The sequence below is a fragment of the Phyllopteryx taeniolatus genome, chromosome 17, assembly GCF_024500385.1.
Source record: "Phyllopteryx taeniolatus isolate TA_2022b chromosome 17, UOR_Ptae_1.2, whole genome shotgun sequence".
In the NCBI taxonomy this organism is placed as follows: Eukaryota; Metazoa; Chordata; class Actinopteri; order Syngnathiformes; family Syngnathidae; genus Phyllopteryx; species Phyllopteryx taeniolatus.
The window spans coordinates 17,404,922-17,432,482 of NC_084518.1; the positions used below are offsets into that span (position 1 = coordinate 17,404,922).

General features: G+C 43.9%; 1 protein-coding gene across 4 annotated transcripts in view; it reads right to left on the reverse strand.

The window, feature by feature from the left end:
- tecta (tectorin alpha) overlaps positions 1–27,547 on the reverse strand; it is a 36,689-nt gene extending 9,142 nt beyond the window's left edge. The window contains exons 1-19 of one of the 4 annotated variants that reach the window (XM_061751150.1): positions 26,006–27,547; positions 23,760–23,823; positions 22,807–22,954; positions 22,598–22,737; positions 21,918–22,099; positions 21,562–21,818; positions 21,065–21,191; positions 20,582–20,692; positions 18,615–18,635; positions 10,986–11,039; positions 8,087–8,222; positions 7,652–7,939; positions 6,774–6,911; positions 6,439–6,604; positions 5,434–5,846; positions 3,725–4,295; positions 2,847–3,457; positions 1,151–1,721; positions 55–683 (exon numbers count right to left, since the gene is read on the reverse strand). In XM_061751150.1, coding sequence (XP_061607134.1) covers positions 55–683; positions 1,151–1,721; positions 2,847–3,457; positions 3,725–4,295; positions 5,434–5,846; positions 6,439–6,604; positions 6,774–6,911; positions 7,652–7,939; positions 8,087–8,222; positions 10,986–11,039; positions 18,615–18,635; positions 20,582–20,692; positions 21,065–21,191; positions 21,562–21,818; positions 21,918–22,099; positions 22,598–22,737; positions 22,807–22,945 — 4,554 coding nt within the window. In that variant the 5' untranslated portion in view covers positions 22,946–22,954; positions 23,760–23,823; positions 26,006–27,547. The other 3 variants (XM_061751151.1, XM_061751148.1, XM_061751149.1) reach the window with 3 other exon arrangements.
- Between the last annotated feature and the right edge of the window lie 14 nt (positions 27,548–27,561).

Sequence of the window (27,561 nt, forward strand, 5' to 3'; positions counted from 1 at the left end):
AAACAGGGGTTCAATCTGCACTCATTTTAACCTGATCTTTCATCATCGACTCACCATGGCGGTGTTCTTGTAGCTTCGGGACACCTCAATCTCAAAGTCAAAGGCCTCCAGCACGAAGCCCCTCACCCAAACCGCCTGGCCTGTGTCCCTCTCCTCATTAAGAGCTGATAATTTAAATGGAGGCAAACTTCCACTTATGATTGCAGTGTCCCTGCTCCCACAGTTAGTGGTGGCCAAGCTCAGGCTACAAGAGCTGTGCAGCTCAAACGGAACACCGCTAAACGGCAGGAAATGGCCATAACCGGCCGCCACGCACAGAGCCTGAGTGCGAGGCCTGCAGTAGTACAACCCGTCGTCCTCCTGGCAGTACTCCTCAGGGTGGCACGGCACAACCAAGCAGTATACGCTGTTGTCTGAACCGTTGCAGTAGCAGCGCTCCAGGCAGGCCCTGTCCTTCCAGAAAGTGTGGTTTGAGGGCAGCCGGCGGTTACTTTCGGGGCCTGTGCAGCCGCATTCGCTGCGGGCCACGCACATGCCGTCCTGCAGGGCGAAGCCATCCCGGCAGCGGCAGCCCTCGCCGCACGGTAGCGGGCACGGTGCGTTAGGCCGGTCCAGGCCAGAGCACGTCAGGGGGCAAGCGCTGGCACACTCATCGAAATGGCTGTTGGCCGGACAGGGAAAAGCTGCGGCAGTACAGGAAGAGAGAGACCAATCATTACTGGGAGATGAGCGTTCACATACCTGCTTTTGCACATATTGTGATTTACAAAGGCTAAGTTCCCGGTGGACACAGCATCCCCATTTACTGGAAACATAGTACGCCGTAGAATTTTGGCCCAAGTTTCTTCACGATCTGTCTTTACCACAGCATCCATGATGGGCCATAGGGGGATGGGGCTTCTGAGTCCCAGAGGAGAGAATGTGAGAAATGTGATGGACCCCATTATGTACACTGCTACTCAGTAAATGTGTAATAATATAAGGGTTGCGAAGGCCCTTCATCTCGATTGTGAGACATACATACAGTATGCGCTAACCACTCTGATATCATGACATCACCTCAATGCACTTAATATTATGTCAGTATGCCATACACAGAATGCTTAACCAGAACGTTCAAGCTTAGCTTTCCTCCAGCTCTTCTACTTACGGCAGTTGGTGGTTATCCTCCAGGAAGTGACAACCACCTGAGCATCCTGGCAGGCAGCGGCGTAAGCGTGCAGCGAGGAACAGAGGGCCGAGCGGTCGCCGTCCTTCACGCACATGTTGTACAAGCAGTTCCGGAAAAACGGTGAGGGGTTGACTGCCCTATGACACGCCAGGAAGGAGCTGTTCCCGGGGTCGTTGATGTTGCCGCACATCCACGGACTCTGATAGTGGCGTAGGTCCGTGCACATGCGGTACAAGTCTTCGCAGTCTCCATTGCACGTAATGTCGTCGGCGATGGAACGCCATCCCTCTGAGAACTGTGAGGCAGACTCCGCCAGGCGTCCGTTGGGGAGGCGGAAGTCGTCAGCGGGGTCACCGTTGAAGACACCGCACAGACCACAGGTGATGTTGTAGAATGCGGTGGAGAGGGAGATGTTGACGGATCCCTGTTGTGTGTAGTGAACACGAAGTTGACCACGGGATTCCACCACCGTGGCGTTACCCGATGCTCTGTAGACCTTTATGGTCTGTGTCGGATGGACGTACGGGAGGGCGGTCAGTTTGCCGTTGACCTAGGAGACAAAAACAGATCATCAGGCGGAGAAGTACAGTTAAGAGCAAGGGATCTCAAAATGTTTGGGTCAGAGGAAGAACATTTTCCTCATAATCCTACTCCTCAAGTAAGCCATACCGCTTCATGGAACGGGGCTTGGGAGTACAGTGAACCCCAGCTATTCGGAAGGGATGAGCACCAAGCCCTGCAACGACGTTTGAAAAACTGTAATTGACGCCCCATCTAAAGAAAAACTATGTTTCCAAAACTTCTTCAATAGCATTTCAAACTTCTCTCGCAACAGAACCCTTAAAAATACGAGATCATTTCATTTTGATCATGCGTACCTACAGCAAAGACTCTCTGTAAACTCCACTAACAACCCAGACTAAATTTAGCTCCTACCCGACATACAAAGACGTTTGTCTCTCAGTCAACATGCTCCCTTAACACCAATCAATACTTTCAGGGTTTTTGCGTCATCTTGTGGAATCTTGGAGCATTGTAGAAAGAGCACAAACAAAAAACAAAAAAAACACCAATAGGTGAGTTCACAAGCAAATAGCTGAGGATAGGTTTCACAGCAAAAAACGTGAAGAAATGAAATTGCGGATAGCGAAAGGAGGATAAGTGGCGGTTCACTGTCCAGTTTACTGCAGGAGATACATTCCAGACCCACTGGCAACTGATCAAAATCTGTGATATAGCTATATTTAGTATAATATAGATTTATAGTTTTACCCCTCCCACATGCTTTAAACCAAATTAAAACACACTTACACAAACACAAACTGTAAATGCATACAATGAAGCTCCTCAACTCACTGCAACATAGTTCCTTGGCACGAAGATGCAAAAAGATAGTGGCAAAGAACTACTTTTGTCAAAATGAAGCCCTTCAACTAATTTCAGCAGCGCTTCATGCCATCAAGACGCAGCAATGTACTACTTTTGACAAAATGAAGCTCCTCAACTCACTTCAACATATTTCCTTGGCATGAAGATGCCACATGTTGGCCCCAAAACAATGTTTTTATTATATATTACACATTACTTTGGCCTGAGCACAAAAAAACTGGCGCATAGGTTCCCCCCCCCCAAAAAATCCACAAATAGAGAATATTCGGGGAAACACTCTACTCACCTTTACCGTTTCCAAATCCAGCCCTCCCACCTGAACCTCCAGGCTAGCAACCGTGACTACCACAGGTCTTTTCCAAGCAGGGCCTTTGTTCACCAGCCGTCTGCCTATCTTCACCTCCACCATTGAACCATTAGCTGGCACAGCCCCACACAGCCTCAGTAGGTAGTAGGAGCTGTCATCTGGGAACAGCAGGAAGGCGCCATCAAAGGATGATGTCACAGCGTTCTGAGCGATTGAACAGAGCCCCTCCCGGCGAGGGTAGCAACCTAGCGTGCCCACCTCCGCCGTGCACACCTCGCCTTCCTTGCAAGACTCATTGAAGCAAGAGATTTCGCCCGCGCCCACGCAGGTGCATCGGAGGCTACATTCACCTTCTTCGCCGCTGGGGCCTGCCCAAAAAGTGTCATTGAGAGGGTAATAGAGACCATTGTGCTCACAGCCACAGTCATCCCGCTGTACACAATGGTTGCCGCTGAGGACGTAGTCTTGCTCGCACTGACAGCCCTCGGTGCAAGGGTGGGCGCAATACAAGGGAGCGGTGATATCCGAGCAGGAGGCCGGACAGGCGCTGGTGCACACTTGGTAGTGGCTGAACGGTGGACACGTCAGGGCTGCGATCCAGCAAAAGAGGAGAAATCATCTCATTTTCACGCCACAGAAAGGAAAAATACAGTATATGTTAATTCCAGCATGAAATTGCTGTAGAAATTGTGTGTGAATGCTAAAGTGTTTATGCTGAACTGAAATACTGTGGCTTTAATTGAATTGTTGAAATGTAGAGATGTGTTGGAATGGTTTGAATAGGTCGAGAAATGTGGAAGGGGGTAAATGTGGGAAATGTCTACATTAATTTGGCAATGTTGTCATGGCAAACTCACCACAGAAGGTCCGAGACCTCCAGGGATGGATTGTGACACCAAGTGCCTGACAGGCCAGAGCGTAGGCCTGGATGGCTTGGCAGAGTGTTGTGATATTGTCCTTGTTGCTACACATATCGTGGACACAACTAAACACGAAAGCGGTGGGATCCACCACGCCTCTGCAGTCCCTGAAAGCTCCGTCAGTTTTGTTTATGAGCCCGCAGTAGTCTGAGCCAAACAAGAAGGCCTCCGTTAGCACATCGCATACGCTGCAGTTGTCTACGCAACCGTCAGTGCAATGCCAGTCGGCGCCCTCCGCTCGCCAGCCTCCGCCCAGTTTAGCTACACTTTCCGCCAGGGTGCCGTCAGGAAGGACAGGATCATCGGCGGGGTCGTCGTTGTAGTTCCCGCACAGGCCGCACGTGTTGTTGAAGTAAGAGCTCGGCAGGGAGATGGAGGCATAGTGCTGGCCGTCGTACGTCACCAGGAGTCCAAAATCTGTTTCCAAAGCAACAGCCACTCCAGACTGGTAGACTTTGACAGCACCAAGCTGAAGCTGGACCGGTAGAGTCTTCACCAAGCCATCCACCTAGAGAGACAATCAGATCAGTAAATCAGTAAATTCTCAGTCACACAGACTTCTTCTGGATTGTTGACTCCGAGAGGAAGTCTTGGTGCCTTCGCTTGATCTTTTGGAGAGGATTAGACGAGATGGTTATCATACACCCATGTCACGGTCATCGTCAAAAGTTGGAAGGCAACAGGACTATTTCTTGGTTGTTGACAAAGGGAACAATTTTGTTTTGATTAATCTTTTGAAGAAGATCAGATCAGCAGATTCTCAGTCACCCAGGTCATGGTCATCCTCAAGAATTGAAGGCAACTAACTGGACTTCTTCTTGGGTCTTGACCCACATACGAAGCCAGGTGACCTTTGATTTATCTTTTGAGCAATATCATATCAGCAGATTCTCAGTCATCCATGTCATTGTCTTCATCGAAATTTGGACGACAACTGCACTTCTACTGGGTTATTGACTCTGTGAGGAATCGTTGGAGAAAAGTCAGATGAGTGGCTTCTCAATCACCCATGCCATGATCACCCTCGAAAGTTGAAAGCCAACTAGACTTAATCTTGATTGTTGACTCCAAGAAGAAATCTAGCTCTAGTCATCATTTGAGGAAGATCAGATTCCCCGCAGATTCCCCGCAATCCATGTCATGGTCATCAAAAGTTGAAAACCAACTTTTTGACTTGACTCCGAGAATAAGTCTAGTTATATTCATCTTCTGAGAGAAATCCGATGAATAGATTCTCCGTCACCTATGTCATGGTTCTACTCAAAAGTAAAAGCAACTGGACTTCTGCTTGGTTGTTGATGCCGAGAAGAAGTCTAGTTGCCATCGATTCGTTTTTTTGAGGGTAACTGAAGCCTATCCCAGCTGACTGGTCGCCAGCCAATCGCAGGGCATATATAGACAAATAACCATTCACACTAACATTTACACCTATTAACAATATAGAGTCTTAAATTGACCTAACATGCTTGTTTTTGGAACATGAGTGTGAAAACCAATTCCAGCAGGGTCCAAGCTGAGAGTCCAACCTCAAAATTTTGACAGTGATGTAAGGGTAAGCCACATGAATTGAATCGACAGCAACTTTATTTATTCAGAGATCAGATTAGGATTTCAGAGAGAATGAGACAATATCCTCAGTTGCTCACCTGAACGTTTCCCAAACTTCCTTTGAGCAATGTGACTCGGTGACTGTAGACCTCTATGGTTACATCTCTCAGCCAGGAGACTGTCGACACCCCGCGGTCTTCGTTTTTGGCCTCTATGCTGAAGAAAGGCAGCCACGCCGCTTCCCAGCATGGCCGAGCCAGCAGGTAGGAACAGGTTCCTTGAAAGTGGTAGAGAAGACCGTCGAATGTGTGGTAGTGGGGGTCACCGAACACCACACAGGTGCTGGTGCGTGTGGGCTGACAGTAAAAGGCCCCCTCCTGCTGCTCGCAGGTCTCCAGCTGGCTGCATGGAGTGTCTTGGCAGAGCACCTCGTTGTCGACGTCAAGACAGCGGCATCGTTGTAAGCAGCGGTCCGAAAGCCAGAAGACCTCACCTCGTCTGTAAAAACGACCTGGAGAAGTTGTAGGATAAAGACTTTTAAAGACATTAAAGACAAGACCACCAGACTTGTTCACATGTGACAGTGAGGAGCCATGGATTTGGTACCTGAGCCTTTAGCGGGGATATACCCAACTTAATCCACCACTTAACACCACTACTATCACATAACAATGATAGAAAGCGCACTATAAAAAAGAGAAATAGTGTTCGATATCACGGTTCATTGTTCATCATATAGCAGATTTTTAACAGATTGTTTTTGATGGGTTGTACAGTATACAGGCAAGTTCGAATTTAGGTTTGCACATCTTCAGTGTAATACCACGTTGTGCCACGACATGCCAGGCAGCACTTACTTCTACTGGAAGAGATGCAGTGTAATTAAGAGCAAAAAGGAGAGTCAGGCAATTGTTTGTAGGTTCATAATGACTGTACGATATCTGATAGGTTAAAGAAACAGTCTCATTGCTAATATGGTTTATGTTACATCAGCCATTGAAGAGAATAAATTAACACAATTCCAAAGAACAAATATTCAAATTTAGTTTGGAAATGTATGTCAGGGCTTCTGTAGTGTTTAACCAGCAAAGTAGGCCACTTGCCATTGTAGCTGCAGCCATTGGCGGGGTCGATCAGCTCTGGGTCAACACGAAAGAACCAGCGTCCTGGAATGTTCACGTTGGTGGTCTGCTCAATGTTCACCACATCGTTGGACCGCGATCGTGGCAGGTTCAAGAAGTGTCCGATTTCCCCGCCATTAAAACCTGACTGGAAAGGTGGGAAGAGTGTGAGGCGGACTTCGTTCTATGTTTGCGTGCCGGGGTCCTCAGTTTCTGACAGATTTTCGTTCTTGTGGTAGAGACGTAACCTTGAAACCTCAGATGGACCGTCATATACCCGGGACCCCCTGTACAGTGTCGAATCAAATGAAGTGTACCTGAGCTGTAGTGCCACCCAGTCCGGTTAGAGGATCTCCACCGCTGGCCGTGCCTGTGCTCCAGGCGATTTCCTCGTAGTTGAACAGAGCGAAGGACACTCCACCATCTGAGATTAGCACAGTTTGGAATGTGTTCACCTTTTAATCAAACAAGAGGTTGGAAACAGTTTTACAAAAGAGAGAAACAGACCAAACACTGTGCATCTACTATAACTAAATGGTATGTTTCTGTTATTTTACTTTATGGGAATTTATGCATAGTCATGCAGCCAGATCTCCAACCAAAGGTTCCTTAGACATTTTGAGAGTTCAACACCCCAGTAGGGTGTTTTTTTTCAAGCCCGATAAATGATCCCAGAACTACATTTAGACATCAGTTTCTGCGGTCCTGTAACGATTTCTAGTTCGAGTAAAGGTCCTGTGATTGCATCTCATGGATGCATTTTCATCTAAAGTTGGAGGAACTTTTTGTTTAAAATTGTGGCGAGTAGTCATTCAATCAATCAGCGCTGCAGCGCCAAAGATGCCCTGGACCTTTTGGGAGAATTATCCTCCCACAAGGTTCTTTTTTTAGGTCCTGATAAATGACCCCAATAACTAAATTCAGCCATTAGTCCCATTTACACAAAAGTTCCTAGTTCCATTTATTGCCTCATTTCCAACCTAAAGTCCTCGGAACATTAAGTTCAGTGAGAGGTTTCTGGAACTTTTCAAAATTCCTGATCTAATCCCACTCCAGTAGGGTCTTTTTTTCAACCCTGATAAATCCCCACAGAAATAATTTCAGACAATAGTTCCAAACATCCAGTGGTCCTACAAAAGTTCTTAGGTCTAGGGTAAACTGTCACAACAAGCAATTCTAGGTTTTTGGCCTTTACCGGGGTTGTCTGGCTCCCGCCGTAGAAGGTGACCTGGTGCCATGTGGTGACAAAGGCCCAGGTGGCCGTGAAGTTGGGAATATTCTTGAAATGTCGCCGGACGTCATGCGTCGCCCGCTCCAGTATTTGCGGCTGGGTGGTCTCCCTGTAGTAGACGTCGCCTCGGATCCCGTTGTGCACGTCCGCCCATAGGGGGGCAATAAAGGACCGGCTGTCACTCAGGGGGAACGCTTCTGGCGTGAACTGGCTCACATGCTCGTTAAAGGATATCACCCCATTATTGTTGATCTAGGAAGACAATTTGACATGATGATTATCACATAGATCAAATAAAAACAAATGATTTAGTGCTCAGTTAAGAACGTTAAAATGCTCCTTGGGAAAATATGTTTCAAAAATGAAAAACAAAAGACTTTGTTCGTGGTCACATCTTACATAAATGGTGCGGTAAGGGGTACTGAAGAAAACGAAGGGCACGAGCAGAGGAATCTCAGGGGAGCTCCCGTCATCCATCTTGGGGGTCTCCAGATCCATGTGGTCAGGTCCAAACGGATACAGGACATGACGAGTACTGACTAAAATGGAAGACAACATGGTAAGAAATGGATGGATTCCATTAGAATGTGCCAGGGTGCCTAATGTTCAGGTTTGATCGCATACCTCTCGTGCGAGCGGGTACGCTGACGATGCAGAGCAGAAGGACCGCACAGACTGGCCTCAACATCCTTATAAAAAAAAATTTAAAAAAAAAACACTATGAGAAGACGAAGTCCAGAACCAGGAAAACACGAGTGGGCTATGTAGTCTGTGAGACCATTTGACACGACCCATTATGTAATGCAAAAAACAAATAAAACCTCCGAGAAATTTCTTTTAAAGCCTAACATTTAAATTTGTGCTCTTTGCTGTTTATTTACAAGGAATAATATTACACGGTGTTAGTGGTAATTGATGCCAAGTGAAAAGTGAAGTTTAAGACAAAAAAAAAAAGAGATTACTATGGGGAAAGACCTTAACTAATAAACGTGGCACACAACGACGTGGAGCAACCACGTCAGAGTCGACTTAAATGTTTACTCGTCACACAACATTGCGGCGGGATCACCTGTCATCGTCTACTGGAACAGAACATTGCGTAATGACCACATGTCAGAGTTCACTGGAACTTAATCATCACATACAACATTGTGGAGTGACCACATGTCAGTCGACTGGAACCCTTAATTGGCCCACATTGAGGAGGGACCACAAGTCAAAGTCTACTGGAACCCTTAGTCGTCACACAAAACAATGTGGTGCAACAACATGTCAGTCTTCTGAAAACCCTCATCACCATACAACATTGCGGAGTGAACACACGTCAGAGTCTACTGAAACCCCTAATTGGCAGAGGGACCACTTGTCAATGGAACCTTGAGACTGGAACCCTTAAATGTCACACACAGTATTATTGTAGAGCGATCACGTCAGCGTCTACTTCAGCCCTTAAATCATCAAACAACTTTGTGGAGTAACCACATCAGTATCTACCGGAACCATGTAATCATGTCACGCAACTTTGTGGCACGACCACATGTCGGAGTCTACTTGAACTCTTAATCGTCACGAGCAAGATTGTGGAGCAACCGCATTTCAGAGTCTATTGGAACCCTTAAGAGTCACACACAACATTGTGGAGTTAAGCACACATCACAAGTCTGTATAATCACGACCATGTTTTGGCTCCAGAAATACATTCCACTATTACTTGTTCAAGAGCAGGCTCCCAGGTCTCCCCCGAGGAGCCCCTGAAAAGAAGCCATTATGCGTGCCAGGACAATGTGTAAGGATCACATTAGCCTTACGGTCCCATGCGAGGAGGCACCGATGGATTACAGGCTTGTTCTCTACCTCTCTGACCGGACCGCCACAAGGCAGCCTTAGACCGCATTACCATTGAGAGGGCTGGGGGGGGGGGCACTAATGGCTTGGACGGATGGGCTTCCCTTGCCAAGGTCATAGCAGTGTGGCAGCAGCTTGGCAAACTCCATATCCCATTAGTAAAAGTAGGAGCTGATGCTCAGCATTTAGCATTGAAACCGTGAGCATTGTGCCGTGAAAAAAAATAAAATAACAACAATAATAATAATAAAAAAGGAAAACCCTATTAATATGGCTGAAAAATTACATCAAAATACTACTTGATAATACTTTAATAATACAAGTGGTATACACTATTTTATAATCAATCATATTTTTACTGGAATAAGATTTTTTTTATTCCATATTTTTTGGTCCTTTATTATCTTGTTATATTTAAATATGTAGCATATCTCTATGAGAAAAAAAAAACCCATACTGTACCCAGTATATTATACACACCACACCGTCATGGATTAAAATCCTTCAGCGCATGTAAAGTCGCTCTGCTCAAGCCAGCACATGTCCAGACCCCTCTGAAGTTTGCTAGTGCCCATCTGGATGATCCAGAGGCGGCATGGGAAAAGGCCATGTGGTCAGATGAGACCAACAAAACGTTTTTTTGGGTATCAACTCCACTGCCGGTGCTTGAATGATAAAGAAGTGAAGAGTACAATCCCAAATATCCCAACTGTGAAGCATGGAATTGGAAATGTATTACTTTGGGGTGCTAAGATGGGTCTCGACTGGGTGTTCCTGCATTACAATTACCCGAAACACACAGCCTGGGCAAGTGATTAATGACTCCGAAGCATCTCACGGTCCAGGAGTGGTCTAGCCAGTCTCCAAACCTTCTGAACCTGAACTCTTATCGCCCGGCGACAGCGCCAACACCTGAAAGATCTGGAGAATATCTGTATCGAGGAGCCGACCAAAATCCCCGTTGCAGTGTATATAAACCTGGTCAAGACCACCAGAAAACGTTTGACCTCGGTAAATGTGAACAAATTTTTCTGTACTAAGTTCTATTTCCCATATTATCAAAACCTTATTTCATGAAATTAATTGTAAATTCATTATTTAAAAATCGTGACGTGATTTTCTGGATTTTCTTTTATATTGTGTCTCACATAGTTGACGTGTACCTACAACGAAAATTAAAGACCTGGGAAAACTGTATGTGTATATATAGCTATAGATATATGTATTAACATTGATATTTAAGGTACAATATAAATTTCCCCAATGCATTCGACCTTTATTTCAATAATGCAATATTAACTAGTTATTTAACATTTAAAAAAATGATTATTTGAATGATATACCAGTACAATTTCATTATTCCGTTTTTTTCATCATCACCATGATTATATGTATAAGAATGATATACTAGTACGTGTAGTACACCCAGATAATGTAGTATTTTATGTTTCACTGGGCTATATGGTTAATAATTGCAAATGAATGGGACATGGTTGCAAATAAAAATAGCCAGGTTAAAGCTGTTGTTCAGAGGGTACTCACTAATGCACCTTGACGGAATAAGTAGTACTGTGGCGAAAAGGATGCACTCACCTGCCTTCACAAGACGGACATGGAGCGCCTCTCTAATCCAGCCTGGCAACCTCCACGCAGCGCAGGCCCATCCAGTGGATGAGCATCCACGGCGCCAACAAGTTGATGGCGTCCGTTCTCCAACTTCCACAAATCAAACACAGTCCACGCGAATCCTTCAAATGAGGTTTGTCGTGTGCGTAAACTGTGCATGAGGCAACTTCAGCAGGATTGACTTCAATTTAACAGGAGATGAGAGCTTGTACAAGGGAGGAGGAGGAAAGGGGAGGGACGGCGTAGGAATGTCCAGTAGCGAGGGAATGGAGGCAGATCAGAGATGTGGAATAATGATGGAGAGAAGTGAACATCCACCTTAGGCTAAGCCAGCAAAGGACCATTATTGCAACTATAAGTCACTTGGCTTGATTGGAGATACGTTATGTGACAACCAGGTATCTACTGTTTTGTTTTGTTTTTTTGGTTTGTTTTAACCTGAGAAAAAAAAAAATAGCAACTGACTTTTCTGTTTTTGTCTGGAAAAACAATTTATCTCCAGTTTTCTATTTTGTATTTGATAAAAACAAAAACGGACGTGTTTTCTCATTTAAAACATAAATAAACAAAATAAATAAATAACCTCACAAAATACATTACGTGGAAAACAGGTCTTTCCAAATATTGAGATTTTTGGTTGTCTGTTAAAAAAAAAAAATCTCTTAAATGAAAACCAGGCATCTCCAAATTGTCATTTCAGATAGTTCTAGATAAGTGGTTTCAAAAGCTCTCATGAAAATGAAAACATATGTACAGTGGAAAACATCCATATGTTTTGGCTGTTTTTGTTTATCCCCCGTAAGAAAACAATTTTAAATTACGCAAAATTTGTGAGACGACCAAACATACACTTTCTTCCGAATCAGAATCATCTTTATTGGCCAAGTATGTTACAGGACACACAAGGAATCTGGGAGATACATGCTTTTCCCTGGACACTGGCTGTAAATGTTCCTGAAATCAATTAAGATGTTTTAATCTTACTTGCTAAAGATGCTGATGACAGACCACTCGAGGTTGGACTTTTGAGATCCCTGGCTTACTATAACTGACTAAAATACTCAAACAGTAGCACCTCACCAAGGAAACCTCAAGTCCTTAAACATGGCTTTACAAGCTGCATGGAAGGTAAAGTTACAGAATGAACATGAGCCACTTTGGATACTATGTCTCACTTCCTTTTTAATTGGGAAACGCGTCATTTGCGAGGATACGCAAGACACATAGTCGCCGGAGATGGTCGCCCGATAGCAAGTGGGGGAAATCTCAGGTGGATGTGTGCTGATGGGGTCTGGGAAAGGGGGTTGAAGGGCGCTGAGTCAGGGCTTTGTTGCAGGAGGACAGTGGAGAGTAACTGGAGAGGTGGGCGGGAGGGGGCAAGACGTGTGAAAGGCTCTAGGAGTGAGGCCAAGACCCTTGGTACCATTAAGATGCACGAAGACTCTCTTAGCTGAGGCTTCTTTTATGGACCCCCTTTAAGATGGACAGGTACTGATCGGTGAAAGGCGGAATTGCACAAAGGCTTGAGGATATCAAGCGTTACCAATGACCAGGTGGCCGAGGAGAGGGTCTTGACTTGGGTGTTTTGGGAAAAGCTGTGTGTGAATACGGCAGAGAAGATGGAGGTGTCCTGATAGGACCTCACACAGGGACAAACCGCTGCTTTGTTGCAGTGACACAATGGGTAAAAAATGGAACTAGCAGTTTTCCAGCTTTGGAGGTAGTATCAGAGCCAATTCAGAGGTTGAGCACCATCTTAAGTCACTTTTACACTTTGTCCGGCTTTATTCCATGTTGGTATTTTGTCTTATATTCAATCCGGAGTCTTACGCTCACAACATGCTGGTCTTTTGACGACTCAGAGTGCAAAAAAAAAAAAAGAAGTATTAGTCAGCATGTTCTCCCAGCTTTGGAGGTAGTATAAATAAGGGCTATAACGGAGGGGGACGATGTCTTTTACACGTAAAAGATGTAATGTTTCTTGTGCCTTGCTTAGTGTAGAAATGGACTTGGAAATGGTGGGACCTATAGATAGGTGACACCCAACAGAGGCCTATGGTCTTTTCCAATAAAAACCTTTCAACATGTTATCCGATGCAGTCCAAGTCAAGGTATACGCAGCATCACCACTTCTGGAAAACCCATCAAGCCTGACCTTGACAAAGCAGGTCCATGACAGGATACCCCGCTGGAGTCACCCTATCCACTGAGTTAGGGAGTGGGCCACCCCTGATCCCAGCAGTCACACACGCCCTTGGCCTTAATGCTCTCATTCAAGACGAGCGGAACCTTCTTCCAGAAACCCAAACCTTCTTACCCCCCGTGACTCATTCTTTGAAGTGAACAATACACCTAGTTAAAGCCCTCCCTACACCACTGCGCTCACTGTCATTACAGAGTAGCAACTGCACCTTAGCTGCCAAGATAGTTTCTTTTTTTTTGACAGTCTACAACAATATCTTGATACCATGGCTTTTAAAAAATCATGATGGATTCATTATCTACATTATTTTCCAACTGTTCCACAAATAGCCCAAACATTGCAATCATGTCAATTGAACCACATCTTCAATAGTGCATTCCAGGCAACTGGGAACTCTGACTGGGAAAATTGTATTGGAAGTCCAATTTACTTCAGAACTTCACAAAGATGATCTGTTCATACTGTAATTCGAGGCAATGATGTGGTGCCCTCTATCAGACGGAAATCCAATTAGAAGCAATCAAACCGAATAGACAACATCCCAAACGGGATTAAAGGTCCTGCGGTTGGAAGAGAATGAGGGGTGAGGGGTGGCGCTGGGGGTTAATTGGAGGGGAATATTCTGGAAACATGACCCAATCTGACACGTATGGGATGGACTATTTTTTGTGGCTTGGTGAAGAATCCTAATCAGACCAGCCAGAAATAAAACCGCTCAGAATCATCTCGAAAAGTATGGATCAGTTTGCCGTAAAAATAAAGAGAAACACAGTTATAGGACAGGATCATAATTTATTTCTCCAAGGTACACCAAAGCAACATTTTATATAAAGCTGTGAAAATGGCAGGATATTGATAAAAATGAAACACAATAAAGTCACCATTGACAATAACAAGCAGAAATATATAAATTAATAAACCGGGGAAGTACAAGGCAAACTATGAGGCATTGGCAGTTTACAACATTTTAAAATCTTCCTGAAAGTGAGGGTGCAACTTGCTCTCATGAAAATGTAGTCGAAATTTGGACTAAAAGGTAAGCAAAACGAGGTCTTGCTAAAATCTCAAAGCAGTTCGGGCATATCGTTTTCCCAATAATCATTCATTGGAAAAACCCGAAATACCAGAACTATCTGTAAAGTTTTTGGGGGGCGCTTATTCAATCGAGTACATTACAGGTTAGGATTTGTACAAAATCTTTCTAAATTCTCATGTGAACAGTCTTGAGAGTGACATGTGCATTACAAATGTCCATAAGTGACTTATTTTATACAGGATTAACAGTAAATCTCGGGATTCATGAAAAGTAACACAATATGGCAAACAATTCACGTTATGACTTTCACGTGACAGCTCCAGATCACCAAATACCACCCAAAAATACATCCACCCCTAATCCAAAACCTCTGTTTCTTGGATGTCCCCAAACTTAAACTCTTCGTGCAAAGTTAGTGGGTTTTCAGTACAAATACACTACATAGACACTCTAAGATGAAATATGAAGTATCCCAGAAAGGTCCTGAGTTTGAACCCAGAGGCAGCAAACGTTTGTTTTATGTGGGCTTTGCCAGGTTCTCACTCGGTTTGTGTAAACTTTGGCGTTTGAAAATAATGACAATTTCAGGACATTTTCGCCAGTTGGAAGAGTTTCAGATTTTGCAATTTCTTGAGACATTATATTTTGAATTAACATGTATGCTATTTTTCCACTGCAAGGTTACCAGCTCATCTCGCCTCGCTTTGGGCATTTTATTTTTTTAAACTTCAACCCTGCAAAAAACATGCCGCGTTTAAATACACACTTCCGAATCGGACACGAGAACAAACACGATAGCATTTCTCCAACTTTTATTGATTTACGAGTGCACCAATTTATGCTCTTATGAATATTCTCATTCACTCATGACATTTCATTTTCAGGGCATTGAATGGATCGCAACTGGACTGTTCTGGTTCCCTCATCCGAGCAGGCTTCATCAGTTAGGACAGCACTAGCCTGGGGCCCCTTCCACACTGGCCGATCTTTTTCTCATACCCACAGAATGTTTTCAAAAAATGTGAGAGTCCACATGTATACGTCTGCTTCGGAGAGAAAGCGGAGATCACTCCCAAGGTAAAGAACATGCGAGTTGGTAATCCACCTTTGTTGTTGTAAATGTTGGCGGTGCTCGCGCCCGCTCATGTAAGAACTGAACGTTCCGAAACGTAGGGACAGCGTTTTGAGATCCATCCATTCAGTTTTTAAAAAATGATCGTTTTTGGGCCCCCAAAACGCAGGCTCCGTGTGGATAAAACAGGGAAAACTTTGCGGATACTACTGGTGGGAATTTCTCTCGTGATTGGGGGGAAAGCAACGCCAAACTGAGCCAGTGGGAGAGGTCAGAACCCCGCATCATGTGAAATGAGTGGACACTCGAGGTGTCAGGTTTGTGAGGGCGATGTAAGAAGGAGGACCATTCAGGCTCAAGCCCCCCCCCCACACACACACACACCCCAATGGCGAGCCAGCCAAGTACATACAAAGTGACCTGACACTAGATCAGGTGTTTTAGTTACCATACAGTGTGAGGCTCTGCAGGAGCGCTCAAATTCTGGATACTATCTGGGTAAATGAGTATTACCAAAGTATTTGAAAAGATGAAAACAAATGTTTGTTCAAATGGCTCCAATCCTCTCAGCATAATTGAGGTTGACTGTTATGCAAACAGTAGCTTTTAAGAATGACCTATACCAGAATTGTTCACATCCAAGCAAACACATGTTGGCAGTATACAAGTAGAAAAGCCATCTACGCCTAAATTACAAACAAAAACCGCCGGTAGTCATCGATCTATCTTTGATCACAGTTGGTGTCAAAGTCTTGACGATCTAAACTGCATTATTTGGCGAAAGCAGCGAAGATTTTCAGGCTTGAATCTTTGGAGTTATTGGTCAACCCTCTGCAATTTAGGCCTGGTACACACATATGAAGATAATTGGGCTGTGTTTTTGTCCCAATTTTGCCCCTTCTTGACAAAGGATGACAAACGCCAGATTATTTTATGTTTTATAAAATTATCCTATAAGATTATCTTGCATGTTGAGGTGTGTTAATAGTGAATTTGTCCTGATAATAGGGTCTACAACAGGTCGGGGCCAACAAGCATAAAAAGTAAAACGTGCTCAATATTTACGAACAAAAACAAAAACGTGCCGACTTGCGGGTCATGACACTGTGAATTGTGTTGTGATACGGAATGGAGCCAATCAAAGCAGCGACCTGACTGAGGAACAGGGAAGTGGGCGTGAATAAACACGAACATGTCCAGTGTTACTGGGATAACAACACAAGCCATTAGCTTAATTTGAGAACTCACTACTAGCGCGCTCAGTAGATTTTTAAAATAAAAAAAAACAATGATTTTCTTGTGTGTCTTGTGTGTGTCTTCATCGATCTTCATCTTGTGCTTCCCAGTTATTGCCTATGTTTCTTCTGCTTCGTTTCTGTCACATCACATTTGATCACGCAAGACTTCTGTCTTGGAGGACTAGATTCTAGATCAGTCGAGGAACAAAACCTGTATGTGTACGGTGTGTTATGTTGAAATGATCACAGCACATCTCACACAGTCTGATCAAAACTGTTAAATGACTGATTTTATATCTTCATGTGTAACGTCTGTTACAGATAAACAAGGTCTAAAGATTTAAACAAACAGAATGTGTGTACCAGGCCTTTAGGTGGTTGGGTAGACAACCTGTACAACAGTCTTCTCTTCAGAGATAAACGTCCTTCATCAGAGAACCACTGGCCCTTGAACTAGCGCCAACATTTTGTTGCATAAAATCACATAAATTCAAGTCAAAGATAATCCAGTAAGTGTTCAGCGAGTCCCGTGAATCCCCCCCCCCCCCCCACAAAAAAAAAAAAACAACCAACCAAACAAATAAACCCCTGAATGTCAGACCTCAAAGATGTGAGGAGCTACAGCGACTTTTTAGCTTGGGCACTACGAGGATCTCGTCTCCATCTCGAATGCTGTACGAGTGGAGGGCCCGGAAGCCGCACTTCAACTCTTCCGGTCCAATGACGGAACACATTTCCCGGTTGATGTAGAATAACCTGATCCCGTTGGTGGGCAGCTGAAGAAGCGCCCTCAGCTGCTTCTTCAGGTCACCAACCGTCTGTTCCAAGCGGAGGCTGACCGCCTCAACCCTGTCGCCCCAGCGGACTTCCACCGTTGTGCAGCGGGGGCTCAGGTCCACGTCGGCCAACGGGGCAAGCTGACCGTATTTGGATACGAGCTCGTTGTACCTGTGAGACAGTAGCGCTGGTGTCAGACCAATGAGGCTCGAAAGCAGGGGTCACCGACGTGGTTGTCTGCACCAGGCACACCCCAAAAGACCCCATGAGAAGCCTGTGGGCCTGTTGTAAAAATATCTATTTCTGTGACATGACCTCAAAAGAACTATTCACACCAGACATCCCAGGAATCTTGCTGAAATGTGGAAGTTTTTTTAAAAGAGGAATGGTCCAAATTTCATCCTCATCGTTGTGCGACTACAGGAAACGCTTGGTAGAGGTTATTGCTGTCAAAGGAGGGTACATACACATCCCTCCCCGCCCCCTCCCACTGCAGTTGTCTCTCTGGACTCTGAAGTGTGAATTTAAACAACCAAATCAATCTTTTGTTGGCTGCCTATTTCTGAAAATGTGTTTTTGTAGCTTTTAACTGAGACAGCCCAATTCAGCTAATTTACATGAGTTTCACAGCCCATGACTCGGAAGCTAGGCTGTTGTCTCCATGAGGGAAAAAACAGATTCTGTCTTTGACGGGCCTTGCGTGCACCTCGCAGTTAGCATTCACTTTATTTTTTTTTAGACTTTGGGCTTAAATCCATGCTTCCCATTGGCTCAACAGTATATGGGCGAATGGGACAGCGCTGCCCACTCAAAACAGGCTAATTCCTGAACACTGGAGTCTTTTGACAAAAGTTTCATAGAAAATATTATCAAAACACCTAGGAATGTTGTAAATTGTGAAAAACTGCATAATATGGCTGCTCTACGAGTGAACGCAGAATTCATTGGTTTTCCTGTGGTTGGATGAATTAGCTTTAAAATGTTTGTTAGCTCTGAATTTGCGTGAAAGGTTAAAAATGTCGAACTTGCTGCCTCTTCTTATCTCAGTGGAACACTCAATATTCCCTCTTTGCCGTGAGGTCCCGTCTCCTTTTCAGTCCTCTTTTAGTCCCTCTGCTTACTCCAGCGGAGACTCGTATTTCATTTTCAGTCTGGTCACTCCTCTTGCAACTAATCTTTCCTGTACAGCTCGCTGGCCTCTTTTCATGCTACGCCTGTTTCTCAACGACTTGCAATGTTACACAAGACATTTAAGCACCGCTGAACCTCTGATGGACAGATTAACTCAACTTCTATGTTTCAACCCCCCCCACCCCCCCACCGACCCCCCCCCCCCCCCCCCCCCACCCCCGCCTCCCCGAGCAGTCCTATTTAGTGTCCGGAGCCCATCAGATGGTGCTGTTTGTCTTTCTAATGTGTATTTTATATTTAACACAGACAGGGATCAAATCGAATGCTGACATAAGCCACTAGTTTTTCCATTCAAACATCCTAGCGAGTCATGACTAGCATTTGCCAATTTTTCTTATTCTTCGATGATCAAGCCCCATTAAATCTGCCGAGCAACAAGTGGACAAAATAAAAACGCTGTTGCGCTACATTCCCATCCACTGTCGCTGACCAATGAAGAGCATCTTTCTCCAAATTGTCAGTTTTTGTTTTCAAACAGAAGAACAATTACATTTTTTTTTTTAAACTTTTCAGATACGAAAAAAAAAAAAAAAAAAAAGAAGAAGTTGCATATTTTGAAGATACTTGGTTTTCATTGGACAACGATAGTATGCGTGTTAAACATTTTACTTAATGCCAAGCATGGATTCAATAAATTGTTGAGGTAACGGTTGCAGTCAGTCAAAACTGTCATTCAAGCAGCCTAGCAGGACATATTCCAATTTTTTATTTACCAACAGAGCAGTTAGGATTGAGCACTATGAAATCTGCCGAGCAAAAAGTGGACATCATTTTTTGGGTAGGGGGCTAAATTCTGTTGACCTACGTTGTTGTGTTGACCGTTGAAAACCATGCATCTGCAAATTTGGAGTTTTGGGGTTTTTACCCGAAACACAATGAAAAACATTTTTGGGGTTGTTTTTTCATGTATTAAAAAAAAAAAAAGAAAAAAAACCCTGCTACCTTGTGTATCCGTTTTCCAATTAGAGAATTATGTGCACAAAGGAGTCATTGAGCGGGAAGAGAGTGGTGGCATTGTCCCCCCCCCACCAAATGTTAGATCCCCCCCCCCCCCCCCCCCAGCCCCCAGTCCTGGTTAGGGACTACACTTTCCTTCACCAAGTTAAGTGGAAAGCCTGCAGTAAAGAGCCTGAGCAATCACGTGATCACCAGGTAAACATACTCATTGGACAAAAGTAATGGCACACTTGACCTTTCCATCTAAAGGAACTCAAAAATATGGAGTTCTGAAACTGCGTTGTTTAATTAACTCATACAATGGCAGTACTGTTTTTAGTCATAAAGGTCAGGGTGTGTTGAACTCTATTACATTACACCCAGGCGTTCATTCATTCATCAGCCGTATCGAAGCACATTTCTTCATTTGGTCTTTCTTAGCACGTGCTAAGCTAGCATTAGCATCTTACGGGACAATAGAGCCTCTTCGCACAGTGAAAAAAGTAACAGGTGCACTGGGAGAAAGTTCAATTAATAATGCAGCTTACTGCTGTGATATATTTTGGCTTACAAACCTCCATCCAGCCATCCATTTCCTGAACCGCTTTTCCTCACTAAGGTTGCGGGCATGCTGGAGCCTATTCCCAGCTGACTTCGGGCGAAAGGCGGACTACACCCTGAACTGGTCGCCAGTCAGTCACAGGGCAAAACGGACAACCATTTGCACTCACATCCACACCGTCACTGAGTGGGAACTGAACCCACGCTGCCCGCACCAAGTGTCAGGCGAGTGTACCACTACACCGTCAGTAACCGCTTACAAACATTTCAGTCTGTTTTTGCTGTTGTTTTATAACCTTATATTCAAGTATTTCAGGTATGAGTCGCCCCTTTTTCTCAAAGTTATTATGTTGCCTTTTCTGAAACTTCTCAGATTTTGCATGATTGGAGTGCGTTTCCGTACCTGCACGGGCGCTCCTGCTCCGGACAGTCCTGGTAGTACCGGATCAAGAACCTCTCAGCTGCTTCCCTGTCGCTGTCGGACACCGCGCCCCCGTTCAGCACCAAGACATTTGGCAACCTGCAAGGGGGAGGCAGCAATTTGGAATATAAAATGAGACAGGTTAAAAATACTGAGTACAATCCCTTTTTCTGTACTGCGGGGCCCTCGGAACACAAAACAGTGTGAACAACTTGGAATTCGACCTAAAAATTTCAAATGCAGCCCAGAAGATGGATACTAAATTCAGACAGAAGAAACTGCCACTGGCTGAATCAGCTGTACTGACCGGGATTGGCGCAGCTGTATGTCCCAGACATGTTATTAAGTCAACTGTTTCAAATTGTTAAAAAAAAAAAAGTCTCCTTTAGCTCCTGAATCTGAACAAATCGAAGGACCTGGAACAAAACTGCGGACGAGTTCCCAGGGCGCACTACGTATGTTTGGCCTTACTGCGCTAAAAGGAGGCTGCGTCGCTCTTGTGTGGTGTACGGTTGCAACAGCGGAATCCCCATCACTTTGAGTTCTTGCAGCTTGGGGAAGAAGTTCAGCCTCTCGATGTCCTCCCACTTACTCAGCCCTGCGCGACAGAAAACTGTCGAGATTTAGACAGGGTTCCGACACATTTACACTTTCCAAATTCCATACTTTTCCAGACACTGACGACCAGAAAATAATCTGAGTTATCTGTAAAAAAAATAAAAAATAAATAAAACAATCATAATAATCATAATAATTTGTGCTTTGTTAAATGTGTATCATTCATTGTGTAAAAAAATCAATGAATCACTTGTTTTTATTGTTCAATGTATTCTGTCATCCAAAAATTTCCATCAGACTCTGGGTAGGTAATATAGAGCCATTTCCCATACTTTCCCAGTTTATGAAATCAAATGCCATACTTTCCACATTGCTTGGAGAACATCACGACACATTGCGTCTCTCCTGACCTGAGTTGTTGAAGTTGATGCAGCGCAGGTTGGGGAAGAGGCGTTGCAGTGTTTCTTGGGTGTCGCCCACGCATTCCACGCTGTTGTTGGCCAGCACCAGCTCGCTGAGGCTGGGGTACATCAGCCCGAACTTGCGCACATCCCCCCAATCACGCAGGTGGTTGTCGGTGATCTGCAGCAGGCGCAGGGACGGACAGGCTGCGCAGGACTGGGACACGGCGTAGTAGTCGTTCAGGCACAGGAAGAGCTCCAGCAGCCTTGGGACAAATCAGGAACATGTAAAGGTAAACAGTTATTGACTTAGCACTTGTAAATGCTGCCATTGTGATGTATTCAGTGATTGAGGTTCTACTCACTCAGGCGTGTTTCGCGTGAGCGCGTTCACGGTGTCCCAGCTGACGTGCGTGTTGATGAGGACGAGCCGCCGCACCCGGGCGAACACCTCGGCCATGCACGGCTCCAGCGTGGCGCCGCCCAGCGGGTTCATGCTCAGGTTTAGGAAGTCCAGGCGAGGGACGTTGGAAACGATGGCGCAGATCTGTTAGGCCCGTGAAAATGACATTTGAGTGTCTTCTGTTTTTTTCCTCTGCTAGGCAGTCATGAAGCAGCCGAATATTCATATTGGTGCTGAATAAACACTAATAAAATACGGCGGGAGAAGTTAATAATTTAAAAAATGAGTACACGGCCCACTGCCAAGGCTTAAAGATGTGAAATCAAAAAGTCAATAGATAGGCCAGTGGTTCTCTCAGTGGTACACCAGCACCCTCTAATGGTATGTGAAAGAATCCCTGAATTAAATGTTCAAAACAGTGCATAAGGTTCTAGTGGCTTAACATTTTTTTAATCGAGTACAGTACATTGTTAAGTACAGTTCAGTTTTATTTAACTTTTATGTACAACACATTTGCATTAAATCTCTTGAGAACTGCTTGTTTTGAAACATTAAGGAATAAAGCCTCTGCCTAATTTATTAGGGTTTAGGTTAGTGTTGGGTCAGAAATGGAAACACAAGAATGACAGTAGTTTGGCTGACCTCGGCCCAGTCGTAGATCTCATTGTAAGACAGGTCCAGCTCGACCACGTGGGCACAGAACGCGGCGATGTCGGACCTGTTCCCCGCCTTTTTGATCCCGCAGTCGTTCAGAACCAGCACGCTGGGCAAAAACAGGCGACCTGCGAATGGGGAACGCCGGTGTTATGACAAAAAACAACAACAGAATCGTACCGGCAAACGGCACTCACCTTTGATGGGCGACCCGGGAGTGGAGGGCAGCACCACGACGCCCACGCCTTGGCCGTAGGGGAAGTTCTCCGTGTTGTACTTGTCGCTGATGACCTGCACGAAGGTGCGAGCCGCCTCCTCATCAGAGGACTGATCCATTGTCCAGCCCTGGGGTGACAAAAATTAACTGCTGAGCCCATTTCAACTCTATTGCTAACAAAAACAGCAGCACACTAACTGGTGCTGCGGTGAATTTAAGTGCGGACACTTTAGGACACTTGGGAACTGTTTTAAATTGCGTAAGATTTTTTTAGGTTGTTTTTTTTAACTACCACCAAAAAATTGGATTTATGTCTAATTTAAGACTTTTAATAGTTGGATCTTCCTTTTTAAACTTGAAAACTGATATAATTTCCATTTCTTTCGTGTCATGCGACTTCATATTCCTCGGTGGGAGCGCCGCCGTGGAGCACGCAGAGCCGAGCTCACGCGGGCGTCAGTGCCAGCCGTGAGAAAAGCTTTAAAAATAGCTCGTCAGCGTGATCACATCAGTGACAAGGAAGCCGAAACGTGAAGCGACACGAGCAGGCCGCACTGATGCCGCCATCTGACCCTCCACTGGCCGCCTGTCCATTTTTAGACCCCCTCTACTCCCAAACAAGCAAAGATATTTTACAAACTTATCCATGACTTGAAGGAGTCATGCATGAAAATGCAGTAAAGACAGTAAAAATAAATAATAAATGTTCATCTGTGCGACTCTCACTGTGTGAATATTAATATCATTATGACAACGTGACAAGATCACTCAAACTACATTTTATCCCTGTGTCTGTCCAGGTGAAGACAGTCATTCTCTCTTATCCACCCTGATCAGGACTATCGGTTTCAGACAAATCATCTCGGAACGCCCAAATAGCTCCAGTTTGATGTTCCTCTCGCAAGAGTTTCTCACGGATCCGCCGAATCTTACCTTTGATGCGGGGCAGAGCAAAGCAGAGCCGCTTTTCAACAGCGCATCCGATCACATTCCCCTGCTGAGGAAAGACACACAAAAATGAACACAAACAGCAGAGAGCAGTGATTGGGAAAAGGCAGTGTACTTCCTCAAACAGTGGCCTTCGATCGAATAGATGCTGTGGCTTCAACTAAATCATAAGAATTTGCAATTGCGTGGATGCCACAAGACGGCAACAAAGCACTTAAATCACAGAGGATCATAAAGAACCAACGCTATGCATCATAGAATGTACAAAATCACGAGCCCGCGTTAAACAAACGGAGTAGTTAAATTATTCATCACAAACAAACCACCTTCACATGAGGCTCATCAATCGTGTGAGCTAGCCTACTAGCATGTATAACATGCTTGTACAAACACCACACATGAGCAAACAAATATGCGCACTACCACTTTAGAGAAACACTATTAAGTCATTAATCTCAGCTTTTGCATTTAAAACATCCTTTCTTCCTCACGGGCGGTTATTATGTTAACAGCATGTATTATGTTGCCGACAATAGAGCAAGGTGGGAAGCTCCATTATGGCATGCCACACACTCTTTTGTGCAGACACAGACAAGCGCCTTGCACTTACCATCATGTCGCCACCTTGTCAAATAGCATATTGTGGAATAATACTTTTATTTCCAGGAATAGACCGCAATATAGGGGGCGTAAGAATAATTGGTCTCGCGGCACAAGAAGGTTCACTCATTTATCGCCATGCTCACAGTCTTTCATTGGGCCTTGAAGTGTGTTTCGTACCAATCTTGACTGTATGTAATAATTATGATTTTGCAAGTGAGTTAGCATAGGTTAGCAATAGGCAACGGCGCGGTGTAAAAATACATCGTCACACGGTCAGTTGCTTACTGTTTTTCCATTTATTGTTTTATATATATATATATATATATATATATATATATGGTCTTGAAGTGTTTTTCATTAAAAAAAAAACACTTCTTGCAATTATGACTTTGCTAGTGAGTTAGCATAGGTTAGCAATATGCAACGGCGCGGCGTAAAAATACATTGTCACACGCTCGTTTACTTACTGTTTTTCCATTTTATTTGTTTTATATATATGGCCTTGAAGTCTTTTTCATGAAAAAATATTTATTGTAATGACTTTACTAGTCAGTTAGCATAAATTAGGGACCGATTACGGCACGCAGCACAAATGGTACACTCAGCACTTGATTTGTTTTACTTTTTTTTGTTGACTTTTTTTTTGGTTTTACTTTTATGGTTTTGAAGTGTTGTTCCTACAAATATTTACTGTAATTTTAACATTTTGAGGTGAAAAGAAATGGTGTGCGAAGTAGCTTGAGCAGCATCATAAGAATATGTCACTAAACGGCACTGGAAGGCACGCTCAATTACCACTGTACTTGCTGTGTTTCATTTTATTGTTTTATCATCATGACCCAGAAGATCAGAAGTGTTTTTCAAATAAGTAATAAGTGGAATTATGACGTTTCGAGATTACGGACTGGCCGCAATGAACTAGTTTGCCCAGCGGCGGTGTCATGGCGCAAGAAGGCATGCTCAGTTAACGCCGTATAGTAGTAAATGTTTTTCCTTTGTTTCATTTATTAGTTAATTTACGGGCTAGAAATGTTTTTCATACAAATATTGATTTGAATTATAATTTATGAATGCCTTAGCGTAGGTCGGTGTTAAAAGGCGGAGCATCCCGATTTACGTACACATGTAGATGACACCGTCGTAAACCGAGGACAAACTGTGTTTTTAAGAACAAAGACCACGGGTGGGAATTCGAGGTACTTTCAAAGTCGCTGTTTATGCCGAATTGAAGCACGAGCCATGTCGTCTGAGAATAAAGCCTAAATTCGCGCTCCTGTCGTCGAATAGCCTCGAGAATGATCAAGGTCACGTTAAAAATAGTCAAATTCTAACGGGTTTCGGGAAATGTCCTCTCTTGGGAGGGTCGATCGGCCTACAACGAGGCCGGTACGGTGTTGATAAATATAGCCAGGAGATAAGACTTGCAACCAGTGGTTGATGTACCTGTCATGCGAGTTGAGGAAATGTATAGACGCTGTGTTACACTTGTACGGCTTAAAACTAACTCGTCCGGTCGTGACATGTCGCAAAATCACTTCATCTTTGGTGTCTGCTACCGAGTCAACGATGTCATCTGAGTCCTTCGAAAGTGACATGCCTATATTAGTGGACATTGTGAGTGCACTCACCGTGAAAGCCCCGGAAGCCACTCGCAATGTTATGTTTGTGTTTTTCTTTTCGCTGGTGGAGTGTCAGTGGGGAGCCGGAAGTGACGTAATTTAAATGGCTTTAAAATTGCACGGGGCTCCTCCTCGCGTATTTTGGCGGGGCGGGGGGAACAAAACAAAAAAACGTAGTTATCGCATTGAAAGTGAAGTTAGCTAGATTTAATTACACACACACACAAAAAATGGAAACATTGAATGCGGTGTTTTTCTTTTCGCTGCTAGCGTGTCAGAAAAGCATCAGCTTTACCGGAAATGACGAATTTAAAATCGCTTCAAACGTCATTTCGAAACAAACCAGAAAAAGGTGGCACTTACGCCTACAGATAATACAAATAAGAGTAATATAAAATAAACATTTAGAAAAATCCAAAGAGCTATTTTTATTTTTGCTGGCGGAGTTTCAATTTAAATCCCGCCCACTGTGTCGGAAATGACGTGTTTTAAATAGCATAAACTCGTACGAGTCTCCGCCTTCCGCAACTTCAAAACAAAACAAGGTGGCTCTTGCGCAAGCTATATTAAAATAATAACAATAATAACAATACAATTTAACACAAAATGGTGGAAACGTTAAAAAAACAATTTCGATGAATACAAGTTTTATTTTAAAGTGAAATAAATACATTCCACCAGAATAAATACATATATCTAATATATTGTTATTAAAATGAATTGCACTCACTGTCCACAACGTTAAGTACACCTGCATCTATTGCAAAGGTGGGCAAAGCATGGTTCTGTTCTTAAATCCGGCCAAGCGTTTACATTATCAATTGTTCTGTAATATTTGTTGAATTTAATCAGCCGTTAATTCCAGAAGTTGATTTTTCTCATTTAATAATTTGTAAATGTATTCACGGTAAGTGATAAGATGAAATGTTGTAAAGTAAACAATGATTATTATTTTATAACTATAATACTCTACTTCACACGTTTTTCCTTGTCTATGAATAACCTGGCCCACCTGTTTGTTTTAAAAATCAACTGTGCCCCTTGAGCACAAATTTGCTCACCCGTGATGAAGAAATATTTACAATAAGACTTTTGATAGACACCAATGCACGCCTTTTACGTTTTTTTTGTTTTGTTCGTTCATTATTGTGGCTGTACTTTCCATTGTTGTTGCTTACCTCTCTGACAATGTCAATCAAAAGTGAACATTTCTATGTATTTTTTTATTTGACCTAGCTTTTTGGCCAGAGAAGCCTTGTGCACATACAGGGAAGCCTTGCATACATTCTTGGAAGACTAACGGCCTTCACTGAGACGGTTCGAAATGGGCTAATCCTTATGCGGTTATGTCACAGTTTAGACCCCTTTGTGACAACAATATACAGTATGCTGAATGAAATAAGAAAAAGGGAAGGACAAAGTAAGTTGTCTAACACAAATATTTAATCCAAGTTTGTGTGTTGCTCCAGAGGGTAAATAAATCCAGGTGAAGTTGGAAGAAAAAGGGGTGTGTCCAAGCAAGTGCTCGCCTAATCCAGAATTATCCTGTGACTCAACCGTGACCA